The sequence below is a fragment of the Branchiostoma lanceolatum genome, chromosome 6, assembly GCF_035083965.1.
Source record: "Branchiostoma lanceolatum isolate klBraLanc5 chromosome 6, klBraLanc5.hap2, whole genome shotgun sequence".
NCBI lineage: Eukaryota > Metazoa > Chordata > Leptocardii > Amphioxiformes > Branchiostomatidae > Branchiostoma > Branchiostoma lanceolatum.
This window is the reverse complement of record NC_089727.1, coordinates 19129826-19152537: the sequence shown is the minus strand read 5'-3', so window position 1 is coordinate 19152537 and position 22712 is coordinate 19129826. Positions and strand designations below refer to the sequence as shown.

Below are 22712 nucleotides of genomic sequence, written 5' to 3'. Positions count from 1 at the left end.
TAATTTGCAGTATTAATGAGAATCTACTAGAATTTCAAACTTGTGAATGTGAACATCGTTGAATCAAATTATGCTAATAAGGGCCTCATTTGCATAATTGATGATAAATGCTAGCATAGCTTTCTTTATTAACCTCATACTTTGGACAACTTCTTTGAGTGGAGAAGACGATCAACTAGTGTGATTTATAAAAAATGAGAAACAATCCATTGTATCCTGATTTGTTATGATATTGTAAGGACTCCCTTCAAAAAATTAATTACTTACTTGACCGAATGTACTACCCTAAAGATTCATAAACAAAGGTCTAATCTGTTTTTTTGTTTTGCTTTTGTTCACAGAATCATGATGCGTAGACTTGCAATCACTGTTGCATTGCTGATAGGATGCTGCCTGGGGAGCTGGGACGTTCAATCAACCGGCTTAAATGGTGGGCAAGCGATGCAGTTGTTATTCTCTCTAGAGTAGAGTTTTCTGTTAGGAGTTCTTTCACAGTTCAAACGGTAACCGTTTGTTTCGCTACATTGTCAGTTCGCTACAGTCGTTAAGCTACATGGCAGAAGTATTTTCACTACATGGCAGACGTGTTTTTCGCTACATTGTAGAAGTCGCTTCTCTACATTTGAATGTTATTTCTCAAGATAGAGTCCATTGCAAGTCACCAATAGGGATTTTGAATAACATTTGTAATAATTTTGAATTGATTTTAATAAAAGAATATCTGAGGGACAATAGTTTTGAATTTTTCAAAAAAAAAGTGAACATGACATTTGAATCTGTTCGGATTCAATTTGATATTTTGTAACATTTTGAAAGTTACTGCGCAAAAATTTCTTTATTTAGAATCTCAACATCGATATGATTCTTTCAATTTAATAAATATTTACACAAAAATGTAAGAAAATTGTAAATAATTGTAGAATGGTAGTGGGCCCCCATAAATGTCGGTGCTGATCCGACTCTTCTGTCTGCTTTTGTACATCTTAAGATTTCACTGCAAGACACTTTGGGTTCTTTTGTGGAAACTTAAGCTTCATTCCCTACACTTCGCAAGGATGTACGAATTGCTTTCTTCCCAGCAATCTGACCTATTTATAAAGATGTTACAAATAATGGTAAAAAAATGGTAAAAATGGTAAATATTAGTAGAATGCTGTACTGTTACCGTTATCTAGAAACTGTTTGAAATACCATATACCACATCATGAATATAAAATTTTAGAAAACCGGGAAAATACTTATAAAGTTGAAATCACATTCAAAACATCAAATCTCCTGTGACAAAATAATCACAATGAATTGAAAACATTTCTAAATTATGACAATAACAACCCTCTTGATGATTTGGAATGGACTCTAGACTATAAGCTTTAGAAATGGTTTTACTACAAACAAGATTACGTTTTGTCCATGAATGAAATCCGCGGTATTACCTTATTTTTAAGTTCGGGCTGCATGAGGCTATGAGCTCGAAGATTTTCATACGCGTAATACGGCGGGCGAAACCGGTTCATAAGGCGTGGGGATTCAAGGCGAAATAGATTCAAATGCGTGTGTATGCTGAGTGCATGGATTGTGATGCGCTGCCATTAAATGACCCATGCATGTGTTTACGGTAAGGACAAATGACAGTGTTTGTAGACGCGCTAGGCCCACAACTTTTTACTTGGGTTTAGGCGGGCGTATATAAATCTACCTAGGAGGGCGGGCATCACTCCCGGTGCCGTAGAGATATTAGTACGGGGAGCGACCTATGGTATGGTTACCATGCAAGCCAAGTACAGGCCTGTTACTATAAGCCTACCCTTTCTCTTAGCTTTTGCGTAGTGACCTTCTCCTTTCTGTGAGGGGTATAGAACATTGAAGTATGCAAAAATTAAAGAGGAATAATACTTTAAGTGATCAAACTTTATGTGTACCCTGGCAAAACAAGGTTTAATTTACTGCATGTAACGTTAGCAACTCATATCCGTCTCCTTGAATATCTGAAGCCCGTATCACTTAACGTTCCTGATAGCCTGTTCTCTTAGCCTCTGCGTACTAACCTAACTCCTTCAGTGGGGGATATGGATCATAGAATTAGGCAAAAAGAGGAATAATTCTTTAAGTGATCATACATTATGTGTACCCTGGCAAAACATAGTAGAATGGTAGTGGCCCCCATAAAAGTAAGTGCTAATCCGGCTCTTCTTACTCTGCTTTTGTACATCTTTAGATTTCACTAGAGGACATTCTGGGTCCTTTGTGGAAAGCTTCATACCGTACACTTTGCAAGGATATGTGAATTGCTTTCTTCCCAGCACTCTGACCTATTTATAAAGATATAACGAATGATGGTAAGAAATGTTAAAAATGGTAAATAATGGTAAAATGGTGATACCGTTAGAGTCCATTCCAAGTCACCGCGAGGGTTGTTATTGTCATAATTTAGAACTATTTTCAAGTTATTGTTATTATTTGTGTAAGAGATTTGATACTTTTGAAATATTTTGAATGTGATTTCAACTTTCTAAATATTTCTTAAGTTTTCTAAAACTTTAGAAATATTCATGATGTAGAATATGATATTTACAATGGTTTCTAAATAATGGTAACAGCATTCTACCATTATTTACAATTTTTTACAATTTCTTACCATTTTCTACCATTATTTGTAACATCTCTATAAATAGGTCAGAGGGCTGGGAAGAAAGTAATTCACACATCCTTGCGAAGTTTAGGGAAGAATGCTTTCCACAAAGGACCGAGCGGTGTCCTGCAGTGAAGTCTAAAGATGTACAAAGGCAGACAGAAGGGCAAGATTAGCACCTACTTTTATAGGGGCAATCACCATTCTACCATTGTTAAACATTTTCTACCATTTTTTGTTTATATTTCTAAAAGTTAAATAATCACATAGATGTTTAGAAATTATTACAAATAAAGAGGTTTTTGTGCATTTACTTTCAAAATATTTCTAAATTATCTAATTAAATTCAAATAAATTCATATTTTTGTATTTGATCTTACACATGAAGAGTATAAAGTTTTAGGAAACCGGGAAAATATTTATAAAGTTGAAATCACATTTAAAATTATATCAAATTTCATATGTGACAAATAATCACAATGAATTGAAAACATTTGTGAATTATGGCAACAACAACCCCCTTGGTGTTTTGGAATGGACTCTAGATTGTTAGCATTAGTAATGGTTTTACTACAAACAAGATTACGTTTTGTCCATGAATGAAATCCGCGGTATTACCATTTTTTAAAAGTTTGGGCTGCATAAGGCTGTGAGCCCGAAGATTTTCATACGCGTAATACGGCGGGCAATGCCAGTTCATAGGGCGTGGGGATTCAAGGCGAAATAGATTCAAATGCGTGTGTATGCTGAGTGCATGGATTGCGATCCACGACTATTCACTGATCCATGCATGTGTTTACGGTAAGGGCAAATGACAGTGTTAAGGACGCGCTAGGCCCGCAACTTTTTTACTTGGGTTTAGGCGGGCGTATAAATCCGCCTAGGCGGGCGGGTATCACTCCCGATGCCGTAGAGATATTAGTACGGGGAGTTCCCGATGGTATGATTACCATGCAAGCTAAGCGCAGGCCTGTTTCTATAAGCCCGTCCTTTTAGCCGCTGCGTAGTGGCCTCCCCCTTTCTGTTAGGGGTATGGATCATTGAATTAGGCAAAAAGAGGAATAATACTTTAAGTGATCATACATTATGTGTACCCTGGCAAAACAAGGTTTAATTTTCTGTATTTAACGTTAGCAACTCATATCCGTCTTCTTGAATATCTGAAGCCCGTATCACTTAACGTTCCTGTTAGCATGTCCTTTGAGTTTGTAATTTTTGTGTTGGCATGACGGCGGGTTTCTGACAGGCATATTTAACAAATTTCACTTATATCGGTGTAAATGATATTTCAGTGTTTTCCTGCGAAACCACACTACTGTAGCGAACTGACCATGTAGTGAAACAGCCTTTAAATGTTTAACCCTGTTCAGAACGGCCTTCCTTGGTCATGGGAGGATCTTTAGAGGCCCTCCTCCTCAGACCCCTCTAACTCCTAAAATATAGTGTATGTATGCATTGTCTTCATTGGGCTTAAACTTTTGCTGTCAATAGCAACAGCAATTACATCAAAATGACGTCACAAAATGACGTCATATATTTTGAATGGGTCCATGGGCTCCCCCATTAAGGTGCAAGCACGTCCAACCCACATGTGATGGGGAATAAAAGACGTTAAATTGAGAGAGAGAGAGACAGACAGACAGACAGACAGACAGAGAAAGAGTATGTCATTCATGCCAGTAGCCAGGATTTTGATTGGGAGGAAGAAATCAGAAACTAAGTTAGCAGTTTTTTCAGGATTTTAGCTCCGCTGGTGATACTAATAAGTCCATCTTGAAAAAAAAATTGGACTTTAAAAAGTGGACCCTCGAGCGTTTCATAGACTAAGTTAGCGTTTTTTTCTAGGATTTTTAGCTCCGCTGGTGATACTAATAAGTCCATCTTGAAAAAAAACTTGGACTTTAAAAGGTGGACCCTCGAGCGTTTCATAGTCTAAGAATTGAACCTTCTAAAAGTGCATTTCCCGTGTTTTTGAGAGAATTACAGAGGAAAAATCAGAGACAATTTTTTTTTCTAGGATTCTAACCTCTGTGGCGTTGCTGGTGATACAAATAAGCCTGCCTTAAAAAAATCTTGAACATTAAAAAGTGGAGCTTCAAGCCTGTGAAAGTGGACCTTCAAGTCTGTGGGGGGTTCGTCCGAAGCCCTGACCCCCCCCCCCCCTGGCTACGGGTATGTCATTATGTGGAATGAAAAAAAAAAAATAGAAATAAAAGAAATAAAGCTTTAAGTATCTGAGGTAAGATAGCAGAAAGAAATTATCATGTGTAAACTTCGACATAATGATCTGCTTTTTGACGGGCTTAACATTGATGCGCAGTGTTTCATGTTCTTGTAGGAAATCGCTATCAAGATGCCGGGCCCTTGGAGAAGATCCTACTGTTGCAGGGACGCTTGCCTCAAGACAAGGCGGCCAAAGCCCTGATCAGTGGGCACGTTACAACCAACCGGGACCGCCACAACTTGAGAGGCAGTCAGTGGGGGCCGTGGTGGTTTGTTCAACATCGACGCATGCTCATCGCTTGGCTCAAACGCCAACGAATGGAAACAACCAGAAGCATCGACGCTGTCTCCAACGGAAATGGAACGATCCTCGGCGGCTGGAACCCCAACAGCTGGTCTGAGTATGGGCGGATGGCTCCTCCCATTGGACGAGAGACCACCTCAACGGCCGTCAACTCCAGGGCAATAAATGGAACGATCCCCTTCAGCTGGAACCCCAACAGCTGGTCTGAGTTTGGGCGGATGGCTCCTCCCAGACGCTGACGAGGACGTGTCACCTGAGTGCCTTCCCTCACCGTTGCTTTACCAATTGTAGTGGTTATATGTCGTAATTCAAGACCTGACGATGAGCTTCAGGCCTTAGGTTTTAAAAGAAAAGAAAAGAAGAAAGTTACACCACTATAGGGTGCTCAAAAACTTAATCCCAGTAGCGCCAGAATGGATTGAAACAGTCATCTGTACTGGGATTATGGAATTAAAGAAACATGAATGAATAAATCAGACATGCCTCCAGTGGTTTTCTTCATTGTGTGTGTATTGGAAGTGTGCAAGCTTAAGGATGAATACGAATGTAGTTGAGTCAATTATGGGAAAACAACAGCAAATTTGTCTGAGTTAGCGTATGGCATAAAAGTTCATCTGTGTTGGTAGAATTCATTATTAACAAGACTTAATTTTTCGTCCAACACTGTAAGAGAAATTGGGACTTACCCCCAATTTTCGGTTGACCCCATCAACCCTGTTCACGGAATGACCCGGCTACTGCAACGTGACGTCAGCGACACGTGACCGCAGTAGCGGGTCAAATTTGTCTGAGAGTCACTTCATCACAATGGTAGCCTTCCGACTCCTAAGCATTGGCAATGAATATCACACATTCAACTCAAATAAGTCGTCTGCTTGGAACTAACTTTGGGTGAATTTTAAAGCAAGGACCTGATTTTGTAAGTGTTCGATTTCAAATCAAATAATAAATATCGCACGCCGTAACTGACACAAATATCGTCAAGTAAATGAAATGATAAGCCAAAATTGATACTAGACAATACAAGAAGAGATAATTGGAAAGACCATGTAAAAACACATTTTCATACTGTTAATCTGGTTGGCCGACAAAATTTGATATATATTGTGAGTGGATTTCGATTTTTTGGCAGCCAAACTGGGTCTAATACAAATGCTTTTATTCCCGTCTTAAGCTAGGGTCACATTTCCAATTCGGGGCCCGGCCGGGCAGTCTTTGGGAACGAAAATTGTGATATAAAAGACACCAAAACCACAAAACGTACTCAAAATCATTTAAGAGCATAGCTTGTGCAAATTTACTGACATATACTTTCATTTTTCGTTTCCGCAAACAGCCCGGCCGGGCCACGGTTAGGAAATATGACCCTAGAATTACGTGATAAACGAGACGATAAGTTAGTGTCGTCAGACCGGGGATCATGACCACTCCCTTCCAGCGGAACCACAAAGCGCTCAGGCCGCCCGGGTCACTCTTGGCATCCCGCCGGCAACCACATGTGTTCCCGCGATGGTATCACTCACCCTTCACCTCAGCCCGCAACACGAGGACTGAAATATGCACAACTTCAAGACGTCTCAACTTTTTCAAGATGTTTGACCTTGACGCGACTTCTTTAGATGTGTTCTAGCCTCGTAAGCAGCCCAAAGGCCGGGCACTTTGGGGAGGGCCGGGGGGCCAGCTAGCCAGGCCAAGACGTCTCAAATTCTTCAAGATGTCTGACCTTGACGCGACTCCTCAGAGACCTCAGAGGAAGCTGTCTCTTAGCCTCGTTAGCAGCCCCAAAGACGGGGTACTACTTTTGGGAGGGTCGGGGGGCTAGCTAGCCTCTACTAGGCTCCGTTGATCTCTGGAAAATAGTAGTATAGAAACTGGCCAAATAGATTGAATAATATGCAAAGGGAGTCGACTACGGAAAGTTCGCATATTGTCCCTCTCCCTGTTGCCGACTTCCTTGGCATATTATTCACTCTATTTGGCCAATTCCTATTATTTTCCAGCGATCCGCGTAGCCTGGTAGAGGTTAGCGGGGGACTAAAGTAGTATGTGTTTTTTATTTATTTTTTATTCTATTATGCCCGGTTTCTAACAGACACTGAGACAGTGACACAATCCGTACACCCGGCCTTTTATAGTAGAAAATGATTCGCCCCTGAGTCTGCTGGCACCCCCCGAATACTCCAAACTGTAAGAAAACGAGTCACCCCTGACCAAAACACTGGCACCCTCCGAGAACCCCTTTATATTATTATAAATGAATTAATGAAGACCTTTATTGCACGTTTCTACCACACTTGGCTAAGTACAGGTCGCAACAAAAACAAAATAACAAGTACAGTTAACGGATACAAAGGAATATGACTTATCATTAGATAAATTCTACTTCTCCTCGCTTTACTGTTATAGTAGATATAAAAGAACAGACGTGCTTTTCATTGGAAGGTTTGTCCAGTCACATTAGGAATATGAATTTTTGTACAGTACTTAAATGTGTGAAGTAAGGAAATAGGTTTTCTACAAGCTTATACAGTTCATTTCTTTCATATATTAAAAAAATGCTTCGCCACTAAGTCTGCTGCCACCCTCCGTAGACCCCACGCTATGACAAAACGAATCACCCCTGACCAAAACACTGGCACCCAGAGACTCTCCATACGACGTGGCAGCCAAGTGGGTGAGCAGCTGTACTCTGTAAGTCTGCAACTCTCAACACGCACTTCTTTATAATCAGGCGTAGATTGAAGCCACTAGGTTAATCATAGATAACATATATCGCTCCCTCTATGATCCCCAAAATCATATGCTTCTGTACTTAAGTTGCGATGTAATCTTTGACGAGTTTACAAAAGGCCACAGCTGTAACTCTGTAAGTCTGCAACTCTCAACACGCACTTCTTTATAATCAGGCATAGATTGAAGTCACTACTAGGTTAATCATAGATAACATATATCGCTCCCTCTACGATCCCCAAAATCATATGCTTCAGTACTCTAAGTTGCGATGTAATCTTTGACGTCAGTTAACCAAAGGCCAAAGGACGATCGTTCAGCCTATGGCCTGGCTAAATGGTTCTCTAGCTCTAGATGGCTTCTCTAATCTCTAGGTTTTTGTCCTACATGAGCCTCGCTGAAAGCCCATTGGCGATTTGTTTCGTTTAGTTGCAATATTACGCTTTACATGCTGCCATTATGAAAACAGTGCCTTGTATTTACTAGTAATATTTTCAAAGAGCTATCCCTGATCCCCTTTTATTGTAATACCACACAGAGTCCACATAAATGCGGCCACATGTGGCCCTGTGAACCTTTGAGCCATTCCAAATGAATGCCGGCCAGAAAGTTTGACTTTCAATTCACGGTCTATGATCCATCACTTTGTCTCAGACCTTTACAGCCTCCTTAGCAGACTTTCTGGATTGCTACTTCTATCTCAATTCATTATTTTCTGACTGTATATAAATTCGGATTATGCCCGTAAGGATTGGGTGACTGTCTATTAGAAACTGGGCATAAACAACAACAACAAAAAAGAAAGAAAACAAAAAACAAACAAAAAACATGATACCTTAGCCCCCTGTTAGCCTCTACCAGGCTCCGTGGATCGCTGGAAAATAATAGGAATTGGCTAAATAGAGTGAATAGTTTGCTATGGGAGACGGCTACGACAATACGCGAACTTTCCGTAGCCGACTCCCTTAGCATATTATTCAATCCATTTGGCCAGTTTCTATACTACTATTTTCCTAATGTCCAAGCAGATCTATAGGTTGCATAAAGACCGTATCAAACTGGCAGAGGAAGTACGTTTTGCAACCCAAGCATTACAAGCTCCTTCTTCCAGTCGGATACGGTCTTTGCAATCCATCGGGTCTGGTTGGAGACTACTATTTTCCAGCCACAAAGCCTGGCTAGCTGGCCCCCCGGCCCTCCCCAAAGTGCCCGGCCTTTGGGCTGCTTACGAGGCTAGAACACATCTAAAGAAGTCGCGTCAAGGTCAAACTTGAAAAAGTTGAGACGTCTTGAAGTTGTGCATATTTCAGTCCTCGTGTTGCGGGCTGAGGTGAAGGGTGAGTGATACCATCGCGGGAACACATCTGGTTGCCGGCGGGATGCCAGGAGTGACCCGGGCGGCCCGAGCGCTTTGTGGTTCCGCCTGGAAGGGGTGGACATGATCACTGGTCTAAACACACCAAATTATCGCCTCGTTTATCGCGTAAGACGAGAATAAAAGGATTTGTATTAAACTCAGTTTGGCTGCAAAAAAAATCAAAATCCACTCAGTACCTCTGAAACTTTGACGGCCGAACAGATATAAAGTTTTAAATTGTGTTTTTACATGATTGTTACAAGTATCACTTTGATGAATGATCCGTACACCCGGCCTTTTATAGTACGGTGTATGCTAGACTTGGTGCCGAAGACCTGGCCTATGTGGGTCCTGGTAAAAGTCTAGATTCCAGGTTGTTGCATCTTTGACAGACAAGTCTGGGCTGCCCCAGACGGAGGGACGGTTTGTTGTCGTCTGGAGATTTGGAGAGTCCAAAGTCAAGGCCAAACTGTTGGCTGTATGTGATATTAATACGTCAGCGATGATCTTTAGCTCCAAACAGATGCTGGAAGTACCATTGAAACGTTCTTCTTCTTCTTTATTAATATGTGTCAAACCTCATAAAGCTGGGCTCCGACCACAGTACGTCCTTGATTGGACTGTAAGGGTTAATCCTTCAACGGGAGGAAACACTACTATTTTCGATATGTGTGGTGAGTGTTCTAATCTTTGGCGTGCTCGATCGAGGTGTGGCTGCCCTCATATACGGTATCATACGGGCCCTCCATTTAATACCCCGTGGCTACATAGGCGCTTTTCGGTTGAATGACATGCGGAAATTTGTGTCAAGTGCGTTCCTGGGACATGTCAGGGGTAAAAACCCAGAACCGTTTGATTTTCGACTATACAAACTAATCATTGTGCCACACGGTGCCGCACGCCTTTCTGACTGCCGACTTTTTGTTTACCGTTGGTATGAGTGACTTTAGAGACGCTTGGCTGTCTTATAATGTTGTAATCTTCCTACCCTACCCGAAATTTTCTTTGAGATTCGGGGCGTCTAACAAATCTACATCTACATATGATACCCCCAGATAGCCCCTTCAGGGGCAAAGTAGGGGTGAGTTGAGGTCCCGGGCTAAGGCGGGCAGGCCTCCAGCCTGGCACGGAACGACTCAACGGTGGGAGCCGCCGCAACCGTGCCAGGCAGGGTATTCCATTGTGGGATGGTCCGGGGAAAGAAAGAGTGTTTATATGTGTCGGTTCTAGCGTGGATGGTGTGAAACTTGAGGTCGTGGACAATTATACTACGTACTGCGTTATAGTCGTATCAGCGACCCTGAGTCTGAATCAAAGGTGGGGAGTTCAAATCCCATCTGTTGTCACTCATTCGACAAGTCCACTACTGGTTATAATTACGTGGACGGTGCCAAAATATAGCAGGGCTTCAGACAAATTGGAAGTAGCGTATCGCTGAAATTAGCTACAACATTTTACAACTGAAATTAAAGCTTTCGTCAACTTTATCATTTCCTTTATCATTTTTTTTTTATGTAGGAAATAAAATATTTCTTGAAATAGTAGCCTGGTTAAATATAGCCTGGTACCCAATCCTATTACTTGTACATAGCTTCCGAGAATATATTACAAAAGTCAAACCCTTCACTAGTTATAGACCATTACGTTTGTATATTCTAGTTTTGCTCCTCGTATACCTATTTTGTACCCTGTTCTTTTATTATGTTATTTGCAATAAGCCTTCAGGCAGGAATTTGCAATAAATTTATTAACGGTACGCAACAGACTATGGCCGGTAAAACACACGCTAGCCGTAGCGAAGCCGATTTGCAAGACACATCAATTTAGGGTGGCAAAAGAACAATTAAAAGATCTTAGAAGTATCCGAAGCCGTTAAGCCTGGTCACCACTCTCCTCTGGTCGGCTTTAATAGGGCTGTTTTACCCGGCCCAGTTTGATGAAGCATAGCTGCTTCTGTCAGCCTGTTTTTCCCGGAGCGCTGTGCACAACTGAAACTAAGCCCGTGAAAAAAAAGTTCCGGTGTGCGCTGATGAACTGGGCGGCGGGCAACGCTCTTAGCACCGTAGAGATAGCTGCGAGCTCACCATGGTATGTCTACTATAGCCCGTTTAGAATGGCTACTAGGCCATGTGATAGAAACGCCAGACACAGTCTATCCCGTACTTGGCACAGATGCGAGGAATCTCGCAGCGACTGACGCTAGTAAAATATGTTTTTTTAAACTTTCGCTGTGACCCTAGGTTCGTTCGGGTTTCACAACACATTCTGCCAGAACAATCCTCGACTGGCGAGACGAAATGGCGGAACGGGACGTTTTTCGTGCGGCTTTCTTTTCAGCCATGTCGGTGTCGCTTGCAGGGAACTCTAAGAAAAGGGTTACCCGCTGAGAGAAATATTGCCACACAAATGACGACAAAGTGTTTTCGGGAAAGGAACGTAATTCAATGATGCCAGATCCCCAATCTCTGAAATATCCAAACGATTGACATTTTAAAGATTGGGGGTTTTGGCATTCAGGCTATTCCGATGGAGGGGGGGGGGGGCATGATCACTGGATTGAATCATAGGCAGTAATACGGTATATCGCCTCGCACGTACTAAGACTAGCCTGAATGTCACCCTGTTTCAGTTGTAGGCTTTACCCTTCACCAAACAAGGTAGAGCCTAAAACTGAAACAGGATGACACTCAGGCTAGCTATACTAAAACTGGAATAAAAGGATTTGTATTAGACACCATGTGGCTGCCGACCAAAGTCGAATTCCAGCCAATACCTCTGAAACTTTGACGGCCGAACAGATTTAAAGTTTAAACATGTGTTTTTACATGATCTTTACACGTATCTCTTTAATAGGTAATCTTAGGAACATCATCATATTTTCTTGTCATTGCATTTACATTGAGATTTTAGTGTCAGTTGTGCTCTAATTCTAACTTCAATACTTGCAGATTGTTATTTAAGGACATTAAAGGTGCATAACTGCCCCTTGCTTTGAAATTTGCATTTTGAAGTGAAAGATTATTTTACAATTTCTCAGTGTTGAAGGAGCCCGGTCGTCAGGGAAAGTTACGATCTATTCTTTCACCTCAATATCTGCTTGGAGAATAGCCCCAAAGCGTACCGCCTGTTCCGGCGTACTGGTGACAGATGAGTCTAGGCTGCTCTAGCCTGGTCACCAGCCCAGTCTGGCAGGGCGTCAGGATGGAGTTCCTCGGCACTATAAGCTTCTATCCCCGCCTCTCCAACCACGTCCACCCGGTGATTTTTTCCAGGGGGCGAAGGAAAATTTTCCACGGGGGTATGCTAGACCCATTGCCGAAGACCTGGCCTATGTGGGTCCTGGTAAAAGTCTAGATTCCAGGTTGTCGCATCTTTGACAGACAAGTCTGGGCTGCCCCAGACGGGGGGACGAGTTGTTGTCGTCTGGAGATTTGGAGAGGGCAAAGTCAAGGCCAAATATTTGTCTGTGTGTGATTTGTTTACGTCATTGGTGATACTTCGAACCGGGAGGATAACTTTATCTCAAAACATATGTTGGGAGTACCATCGACATGTTATTTTTCTTATTTTCTTCTTCTTTATCAATATGTGTCAAACCTCATAAAGCTGAGGGTTCCGAGCACAGAATGCCCATTTTAGGTTTGATTCTTCATCACACCAGGAATGAACCCTACTCTTTTCATAAGCGTGGTGAGTTCTTTAACGTGCTCGACGTATGGCTCTCCTCAATCACGGGACCTCCAGTAAATAGCAACATATTGCTTCGTAGGCGCTTATTTTCGCTTGAATGAAATGAAAAAAAAATTGTGTTAACTGCATTCCACAGAGAATGTCAGGGGTTTTTAAGCGAGAGCCTCTTGATTTTCGAGAATAGCGGTCTAACCATAATGCCACAATGTGTCACACGCCTCTTAGGCATGGTGGGTTTCTTTGCATTGGTATGAATCTTGGAATTGAGTGACTTTTGATACAGGCGTTTGGCTGTTACAAAATGTTGCAATCTTCCGCCCCTTCTTTGAGATTTTGGGCTTAAAACAAATGTAAACAACTATGCTAGACAAGAGTATCAGTGGTTCGGTTAGAATTGATAGTGACCCTGAATCTGGACCAAAAGGTGGGGAGTTCGAATCCCGTCTGTTGTCACTCATTTGACAAGTCCGTTACTGGTTATAATTAACGTGGACGGTGCCAAAAATAGCAGGGCTTTAGACAAATTTGAAGAAGCGTATCGCTGAAATTAGCTACAACATTTTACAACTGCAACGAAAGTTTCGTCAACTTTATATTGTTTACTTTATCTTTTCATTTTTCATGTTGGATCACTTCCATTCTTGAAATAAAAGCCTGATTATTAAAAATTAGCCTGATTATTTAGAATTAACCCAATCCTATTATAGCTTTAGAGAATTATGAACGGCAGTAGGGTCAGTAAAACCGTAGCGAAGCCGATTTGCAATACACTCATGCTACTTTAAAAAGTATCATGCTTCAGCTCAATTAAGGATGACAAACGAAAATATCCGAAGCTGTTTACTAGCCTGGTCACCACTCTCCTCTGGTCGGCTTTAATAGGGCTGTTTTACCCGGCCCAGTTTGATAAAGCATAGCTGCTTCTGTCAGCCTGTTTTTCCCGGAGCGCTGTGCACAACTGAAACTAAGCCCGTGAAAAAAAAAGTTCCGGTGTGCGCTGATGAACTGGGCGGCGGGCAACGCTCTTAGCACCGTAGAGATAGCTGCGAGCTCACGATGGTATGTCTACTAGGCTATAGCCCGTTTAGAATGGCTACCAGGCTATGTAATAGAAACGCCAGACACAGACTATCCCGTACTTGGCACAAATGCGAGGAATCTCGATGTGACTGACGCTAGTAAAATATGTTTTTGTAACTTTCGCTGTGACCCTAGGTTCGTTCGGGTTTCACAACGCATTCTGCCAGAACAATCCGCGACCGGCGAGACGAAATGGCGGAACAGGACGTTTTTTGTGCGGCTTTCTTTTCAGCCATGTCGGTGTGGCTTGCAGGGAACTCCAAGAAAAGGGTTACCCGCTGAGAGAAAGATTGCCACACAAATGACGACAAAGTGTTTTCGGGAAAGGAACGTGTTTCAAAGGGGAGGAAAATCACAGAGTGGTGCAGGGGTTAAAGGTTATGCTTTAGAACTGCGGTGGGACAATTCATCAATTAGAAAGAGTTCCGCAACCTCATACCTTCGCGATTCGCCGAATGATCTTTAAGTGTACGACTGAAGTATCTCAATGTTTTCTTGTTAATTATGCAAATATGGTCATTATCTGCATAACTTCTATCAGTTGATATTTTTCCCCGACCGAATAACACAAGTTATACAGAGTATGAAAGTCTTCTCTTAGCATAAAATTGTGTAGCCTTTATGGTCTTATGAATTATGCAAACACACACACAGTCGCACACAAACACACACAGACACACACACATTTGCGCACACACAAAGACACACACAGAAACAGACGCATTCGCACACAAACACACACACACACACACACACACACACAAACACACACACACAAACACACACACACACACAAACACACACACACAAACACACACACACGCATACATACACAAACACACACACAAACACACACACACACACAAACACACACACACACACACACACAAAACACACATACATACACAAACACTCATACAGACCCGAAAAATAACTAATCTGTATAACACAAACTCCAGCTGTCCGGGGGTTTCTCTCCCCTCGAGGCGGCTACAGGGCGGTGAGCGGTCACAGGAGGCTTGATTGAATTCAGGCTAAAAAATAACTATCTTGGAAGGTAATTGAAGAAAATTACGTCTGTTATGCATGAAGGAAAACACATTTTACATATGCGAGCGTGGAACTGTATTACGTGTGGAACTCTGCCAATACTGCTCTATTATAGAAACAAAAGCCTTACATGTCAAGCATACATAGTGTAACTGTCGACACTGTGAAATGGTACTGTAATTGCAGACAAAATCGCGGGGGTTCTATGTACGCAGCTTTCGCAGTGAACTATTTACAGCGAACTTAACCACCGCAAAAAGCCGTTTCATTGTGTAACTGTAAGACTAACTATTGTTTCAAACGTGAACTCAAAACCACCGCGAAAATTCTATTTTCTCCCTACTGCGAAATCCCGCGAACATTCCTGCATTTACAGTAAGTGAGGTTGTTGTGCCGTGTGTTTTACATTAACATTTCAGACTAGTGCTGCCATCGTGGTGTTCGTTGCTGCTATGTATAGACCAACACCTGTTAAGCGGAAATCAACAGTGAAGTGAAACACAACTGGATTAGATTAGGGAATGTTCACTATTCCTTGTGCAGGGTTTCCCCAACAATGCCAGTCATCGTTTAGACAGTCTGTTTTGTTTTGTTTTCTTTCATTATGCCTAATGTCACTTTTCTAATGCTCTAGCTTGTTCCAGTTTTAAACGTGAATTTATTTCTAGCTAGTTTTGCATTGAGCAAAACAAAGTACACCATGCAAATAGAGAATTTCTGTGTGTACAGCAATAGAAGGGTAATACATGAGGGTATGTTAACAGCATTCGGACATTTGAATTATATCCAGGCAATCTAAACTAAACAATCCTCCAAAATATTTTTGCACAAGTAATTTGTCACGGTATTACGCCGCACAGGTAACTTTATTGAGTTCTCTACTGTGAAGATTTAAAGAAAATTCAGCCCAAATGGTTTTCCCTTTTTCCCGCCCTTTCAGAGCTTTCCGGCAGCGGTTGGGTTTTAGGTCAGATCGTCTGCAGTTTCCATAGCAACCGCCATGGAAGGGGACGAGAACGTGGAGCGCGGGAACTGGTCGCACAAGATGGACTACCTGCTGTCGCTGCTAGGGTTCGCTGTTGGACTGGGCAACGTCTGGAGATTTCCTTACCTCTGCTACAGGAACGGAGGGGGTGAGTACGTCTCTGAACACAGCTTACTGCAGTTCCAAAAGGGTGAAACGGGGGGGGGGGGAACGGACTACGTCACTGAACACTACACTGCGGCGCTCGTCTCGCGCCTACGGCGCTCGCTGGTCCCTTAAAAATTAAAAAGAACCCCCCATTCAAAATCCTGGCTACGGGCATGAGAGGATAAGGGATTACGTCACTAAACACTACTCTAAAGGAGGTAAAACGAAGGGGTTAAGGAATTTCGTCACTAAACACTATAAAAGAGGTAAAACGAAGGGGGTAAGGGATTACGTCACTAAACACTACTCTAAAAGAGGTAAAACGAGGGGGGTAAGGGATCATATTGCGTCACTTAACACAGTGACTACTCTAGAAGAGGTGAAACGAAAGGGGTAAGGGATTACGTCACTAAACACCGCTCACTGTAACGGAGGGGTGACTAAGGGATTACGATTACGTCAGTAAACACCGTTCACTGTAGTTCAAAAAGGGTAAAACGCAGGAGGCAAGGGCTTACGTCTTAAACACCACTCACTGTTGTCCTAAAGGGGTGAAGAGAGGGTAAGCAATTACGTCAATGAACACCAATCTTTGTAGTTTCAAAAGGGTGAAACGGAGGGGGTAAAGAACCCTCTCACAGCTTAACGTAAATCCCGATGCGACAGAACGGGGGGGGGGGGCATACACATACGAACACTAGTCAATGTAAATCCACAGAAAAATCCTACCATTTCTGTGTAAAACGGCTAATTGAAGGCGTCGGTAATTTTCTCTAACAGTGCCATTACTCTCACTGTTCATCATTTATGACGTCAGAATATTGTCCAATCAGGAGCGTTCCTGATTCCTTACGTCATCATGCTGCTGCTGTCCGGCCTGCCACTCTTCCTGATGGAGTTGGCGCTGGGCCAGTTCGCCTCTCAGGGGCCAATCTCTGTCTGGAAACTCAGCCCCATATTTAAAGGTAGGAACTCTACTCTCAGTTTTCTTTCCTCTATCTTAAAGGCAACCAAAGCAATATTAGGGCCCCAAAAAATGAAATAAAAAAATACTGAAACCTTTGTAGTAGTGACATTTGATAACACTGTTTAGCATATTTGCGTACAATGATCCCCTTAGTTTCGCGAGCCTATAAAAACCGGCGACGATTTTCAGTGAGTTCTCATATCACAACGACGTCATATTTTTGCAGCATAGACGTCGCTATACACTGTGATATTGTTGATTAAACTTATCATGTATAAAAAATCACAAAATAAAATGGCTTTCATAATCCGATTTTCGGGCCCTAACATTGCGTGGGTTGCCTTAATAGATCTATCCCATTGTCAAGGGTAAAAAAAGCATATTTAAAGGTAGGGACTCTACTCTGAAAATTCTTTCCTCCATCTTAAGGATCTTTCCCAGAGTCAAGAGTAAGTAACTTTTTTCACTCTTTAGGCCAAGTTGATTCGATTACATGGATGGCATCCGCGCATGCGTAAAGTTTTGACCGTCTACCCAAAAAAGTATTCGACCATACTGCAAATCGTACAAAACAGCTGCAAAATGAGCAAATATATGCCGTAAATTTAAAGATATAGAAACACTAACAATGGAGTGAATTGGGATCTGGGGGTTCTGTGCAATTAACAGAAGTATGTGTTAATCCGTTGTGCAATTAAGTGGCTTCTACTGTATATCGAAAAACGGACACTAATGTCGTAGAGCGCCAAAGTCTATTCCAAAGTCAAAGAAGAAGATGTGAAACTGAAAAAGCAAGAATAGATAATTTTTCGATCTACCATACTCTGAGCTCAGTCATTTTTTCAACCTTCCTTACCATTTTATATTACATTTAATAATAAAGGAAACTTTTTTTGCCAAACTCGTACGCTCGCATGAGCTTTTGGATTCCAGAGGATGTCATCCATATAATCGAAGTAAAATGGCCTTAAAATGATAATAGTTGTAAATGAATACTTAGTAGCCTTATTTGTTCATTAGGCCACAGCAAGTAAATTTTATGGATGACATCCTCCGCAGATTCCAAAATTAATGAGATAGGGCGAAAAAAAACAAGGCGGGCCAAAAAAAAAGATTCCTATATTTTCAAATTTTGAGATCATAAGTCTTGTTAAACGAGAATTGAGGCGACGAATTATGATATCATGACCAACAGGTTTTTATTCCCGTATTCAACCAATGAGGTTTCATATATGATATAAAACCTCCTTGATTTAATGTAAACATGTCCTTGTAGACATATTTGCCAATTTTTGGCATGTTGACCACCGTCGGTGGGCAATGAAATTTCTTGCTTTTTATTTCGAAATCAGGCGAAAATTAATGAGCGCGCTGATGTCATCCATAAAAATTACTTGCTGTGGCCTTATCACAAAAAATAATTTCGACCACGGTGGGACTCGAACCCACAACCTCCGAATCACTGTATCCACTAGAAGTCCGGTGCGCTAATCCATTGCGCCACGTGGCCACATGGTAAAGATGCCGCCCTTATGTTTACTCCAGGTGTGAGTAACGCGTACTGCGATATGTTGCCGTTTGAAGTTGATTTAATTAGTCTCAATCATGATGATGACGTCAGGGGTGACCTTTTATATATACAAAGTTACTAGTTCTCTATTAGCCTTCAAAGGCTTCGCCCGAAGCAGAGTAGATATGTTAGAAATTGGCCTAAATTGGAGAACAGCTTGCAAGAGGAGTTGCCTGGCAAAAATAATACAGTGCATTTTCTGAAGGGTCGTTTCAAAACATATGATTTTGCTTCTGTCAACTTTTGCCCCTAACCTAGCCTCAGGCTAGAGTTTAATGAGGACCAATTTTGCTGGCTAAGAATTAAAGAAAGGATTTTATAATTTGGGTCTTTGTGGCGTTTCTATTACTTTGTAGTGAAATGATAGTTTTTACCAGACTTACGGCCCAATTTACACTTGTTCTTTGAAACTGTAGTACTACACATGGTAGTCTACTTCTGTAGTACACTACAACTTCACGTCCGCTTTACACTCACTGACAGGAAACCAAGCAGGACACCTGCTGTTCCTGATTGCCATGAAACTGTGGTGACCTATTGTGACCTTTGAAAAATCGCGGGAGGGAATTTCAGTATGTTTTTTATTCGTGAAAAAGTAGGGGTTTTATCTGATGCGAAATACCAAGAAAAGGGGCCTGACAGCTCGGTTTTACTGAGACAACTAGAGAATGACCGCAGATAACCCGAAATGGAACACGCGATCAGTTCGAATTACGTCAGATCGAACATGGTTGTTGGCTTCGAAGTGTAGTCTACTACCTCTGTACTGCAGTCTCGCTTTACACCCGGTTCGAAGTCTCACAGAACCTCCGCCGAAGTGTAGTACTACTACCCCCGAGGTTGTAGTAGACTTCTGTAGTAGACTACAGTAGTTTTCTTTTTACACCCAGAAAAAAGCTGTAGTCCACTACAGTAGTAGACTACCAGGTGTAATATTACAGTTAAAAGGACAAGTGTAAATTGAGCCTTACTACCGTTGGTGTATGGAGAACAATTCGCCAGGGGAAGTCAGTCGCAATAGGATATTATTAACCTTACTGTGAACCGACTTCCCTGGACAATTATTTCCCTTTTTGCCGATTTCTACGAGTCATACCACTGTAGGTAGAAAAGCCTTGTGGAGACTAGTAATAAAAACCGACGTTTCTAACTGGTGTTTTCTTTAATTTGAGTGCCACGTTTATTGTGCATTCTGTATTGGTAAGCCATTGCAGTTTTCGTTGGAACAGCAAGTGTTTATTTATTTCTGTCATGAATAAGGCCAACAACAAATATATTAATCCCGTCGGTAAAATTTCACTCTCGCTTTGTAATTTCCTTTTCTGTGGTTTATGTGTTTCCTTGTTCGCCTCTTTATTGCATGGGGCAAATGAGAAAAAAATATTACAGGCTATGAATATATTTCAATCGCACCTTTTCCCCGTACCTTGAAACGACAGAAACGGCGACAAATTAATTTTCACTATATTTTTATTTCATGCGTAAATATGCGTAAAGAGATTTTCCCAAAAATGTAAAAGCAGAAAAAGGTTTCAATGATAGCAACGTCTAATACATTATATCCATACTTATCATCGCGGAGATTTTTTTTCGCGGTAGAAGCAGAAGGGAGGGTTTCGCGGGTATTTTAATTTCGCGGCCCAAACATGCGAGTGCAAAACGTATATTTGCGTTGGTATGATTTCGCGGCAGAGAGGTAGCGCGAAATCCGCGAAAGTAAAACAACCGTGAATATTGAAGATTTCGTTTTTATATAACATTTTCATCCGAAAATAATACCTTTAGGTTAATAAACATACAGGAGAAGAAGATGAACTTTATTCTGCGACAACTGCAACAGGTACAAAGTACAATACAGGCCACGAAATAAGCTTCAAGTTTTGCGAAACGTCCCGCAATCTTTCGCCAAATGTCCCGCAATCTTTCGAGAAACGTCCCGCATTATTTCGCGGAACGTCCCGAATTATTTTGCAGCACGTCCTGCAATTTTTCGCAGCACGTTCTGCAGTCTTTCGCAGACTCTAACGCAATATTTTGCAGTCTCCGGAGAGGGGACTCGGGAGCTATAATAGGTTTGGAATCCAGGCTAGGGTTTGTGTTCTTGCCGAAAAAGCGCCACCTATACATCGGCTACATATGGCAGCGCGAAACAGCGCTCCGGTCAAAAGCTCTGAGGAAGATGATAGGCATCGAAACGTATTTAGCTGGTGAGAGTCATTACTGTTTGTGTAAAAGAAAACTTCATATAAGCGTTTCATGTTTCCGTCACTGTAGGTGTTGGATTCGCGATGTTCACCATCTCAAGTCTGATCGGGATCTACTACATCGTGCTGCTGGCCTACTCGATATTCTACCTGTTCGCCTCCTTCACTAGCGAGCTGCCCTGGAACACGGGCTGTACCAACGCATGGAACACCCCGGACTGTACCATCAGTGATCATGGTAAGAGGAGGGGTGATTGCACTCTCTCATAACACGGGCTGTACCAACTCACTATCATAGATAATGGTCATGGCATGGGGGCGCAGCACCCCTGTTCCCATGTTTAGATTAAGCCCTCACAGTCACTCACTGATGTTGTATTCCCTTTGCAGGTTTGATTTGGATTAACGGGACGTGGTACAACCGGACTGAGATCCAGGACACAGAACTGTGGAACTCGTCGAAGAGAGTCAGCCAGAGTGAGGAGTTCTGGAAGTAAGATTATCTGGTCTGGCACGACGCGGTCACGATCGTCGTACGATCGCCGTACGACTGCAAACTTCTTGGGATTGACATTCTTGGGATAGTCGTGAATACGTTGGACATTATTTATTGTAATGGGATGGTTACATCCATCGTACGATTGTCTTACGATTGCAAACTTATTGGGTCTTATCATGGTAAAGGCTGCCCTAGATTCTTGACGGCGATTGTTTCTGGCATAGCATGCTTGAATTTTCCACGACACCAAATCGCACGACGGCGTACGCGCGTGCGACGAATTTGACGGCGCTGTAAGCTACGCCTTAGTCTAAAGTGGCTAACTGCTAGGTCATCACTGTTCCGCTAGATGTCGCTTTGCAGATGTGGCGGCCTGTATGGGAACAGCAATCCATACCCCCACTACGGAGCGGCTTAAAGGACAAGCTTACAGAAACAGACCTCGGCTATATCATTGTGAGCTTACCGTACTGATATCTCTACGGTGCCGAAAGTGATGCCCGCCAGCCCAGGCAGATTAATAGCGCTGGCGACCAAGCCCAAACGAAAAGTTGTGGGCCTAGCGTGTTCTCTGACACTGTTCATTTCAATACAAAATGGGTCAGTAAATTAATGGCCATGCGTTCAGCATTTTTTTTCTCGTTTTAAGGCATCCTCATTTGAGGTGAAGCATGGTGCTTTTTCAAGGAGCTAGTGGTACTGCAATGCGGCTTCGCCACGGCCCGCGTTTTTGGGCCAAGCACACCGGGTCACCCCTACTCTTCTCGATAAGTGTGTTGGCTCTTTTACGTGCAGAGGTTTGACGCTTGAGGCTAATGCCTTAGGCTCCCTCATACACGGGGCCGCCGGCTTTACGTTTCGGCCGACTGTCGGTAAGCAAATAGACGCCCTGTCGGCGTCTGGGCGTGCTTCGTCAGACAAAACAGCATGAGTGTTATTTAAGTCCATTTGTTTTAAATCTGTAATGAATATGTACTTAGAACTAGTCTTTTTGTGGGGGAAACACTTTAGAAAGTCCTTTTTTTCCTGCCTCAGTTCATGAGTGTATAGATTTACACATCCAAACCAACAGCAAGTAAGACACGGGAAGTATTATCCTCGGTGTCCGCATTTCATCTATAATCAATTATCTTTAATAAAGATTTAACTTTGCCGCTGAATCGTCCGACATTAGAAAAGCTTAGCAGAATCATTTGACAATGCAATCAATGTATTCTTTATCATTTCATGTTATAAACCAAACTGACGTTACGTTTTATGCATAAACAAGAAAGAGG

At 42.2% G+C, this 22712-nt stretch overlaps 1 protein-coding gene, 1 long non-coding RNA gene and 1 other non-coding gene across 3 annotated transcripts in view; 2 read left to right on the top strand and 1 right to left on the bottom strand.

Annotated features, from left to right (window-relative positions):
- The first annotated feature begins 336 nt into the window (after positions 1-336).
- LOC136436981 (uncharacterized) lies at positions 337-5644 on the top strand. The gene is made up of 2 exons (XR_010756123.1): positions 337-430; positions 4968-5644. It is a non-coding gene; the product is annotated as an uncharacterized lncRNA (long non-coding RNA).
- Positions 5645-7769: 2125 nt separating this feature from the next.
- LOC136436951 (sodium- and chloride-dependent glycine transporter 2-like) overlaps positions 7770-22712 on the top strand; it is a 38682-nt gene continuing 23739 nt past the window's right edge. Inside the window, exons 1-5 of the mRNA XM_066431366.1 lie at positions 7770-7847; positions 16004-16196; positions 17029-17160; positions 21007-21174; positions 21327-21429. Coding sequence (XP_066287463.1) covers positions 16064-16196; positions 17029-17160; positions 21007-21174; positions 21327-21429 — 536 coding nt within the window. The 5' untranslated portion in view covers positions 7770-7847; positions 16004-16063. The remainder of the gene's footprint in view (positions 7848-16003; positions 16197-17028; positions 17161-21006; positions 21175-21326; positions 21430-22712) is intronic.
- On the bottom strand, positions 18587-18672 carry Trnar-ucu (transfer RNA arginine (anticodon UCU)). The gene is given in 2 exon segments: positions 18587-18622; positions 18635-18672. It is a non-coding gene; the product is annotated as a tRNA-Arg (tRNA).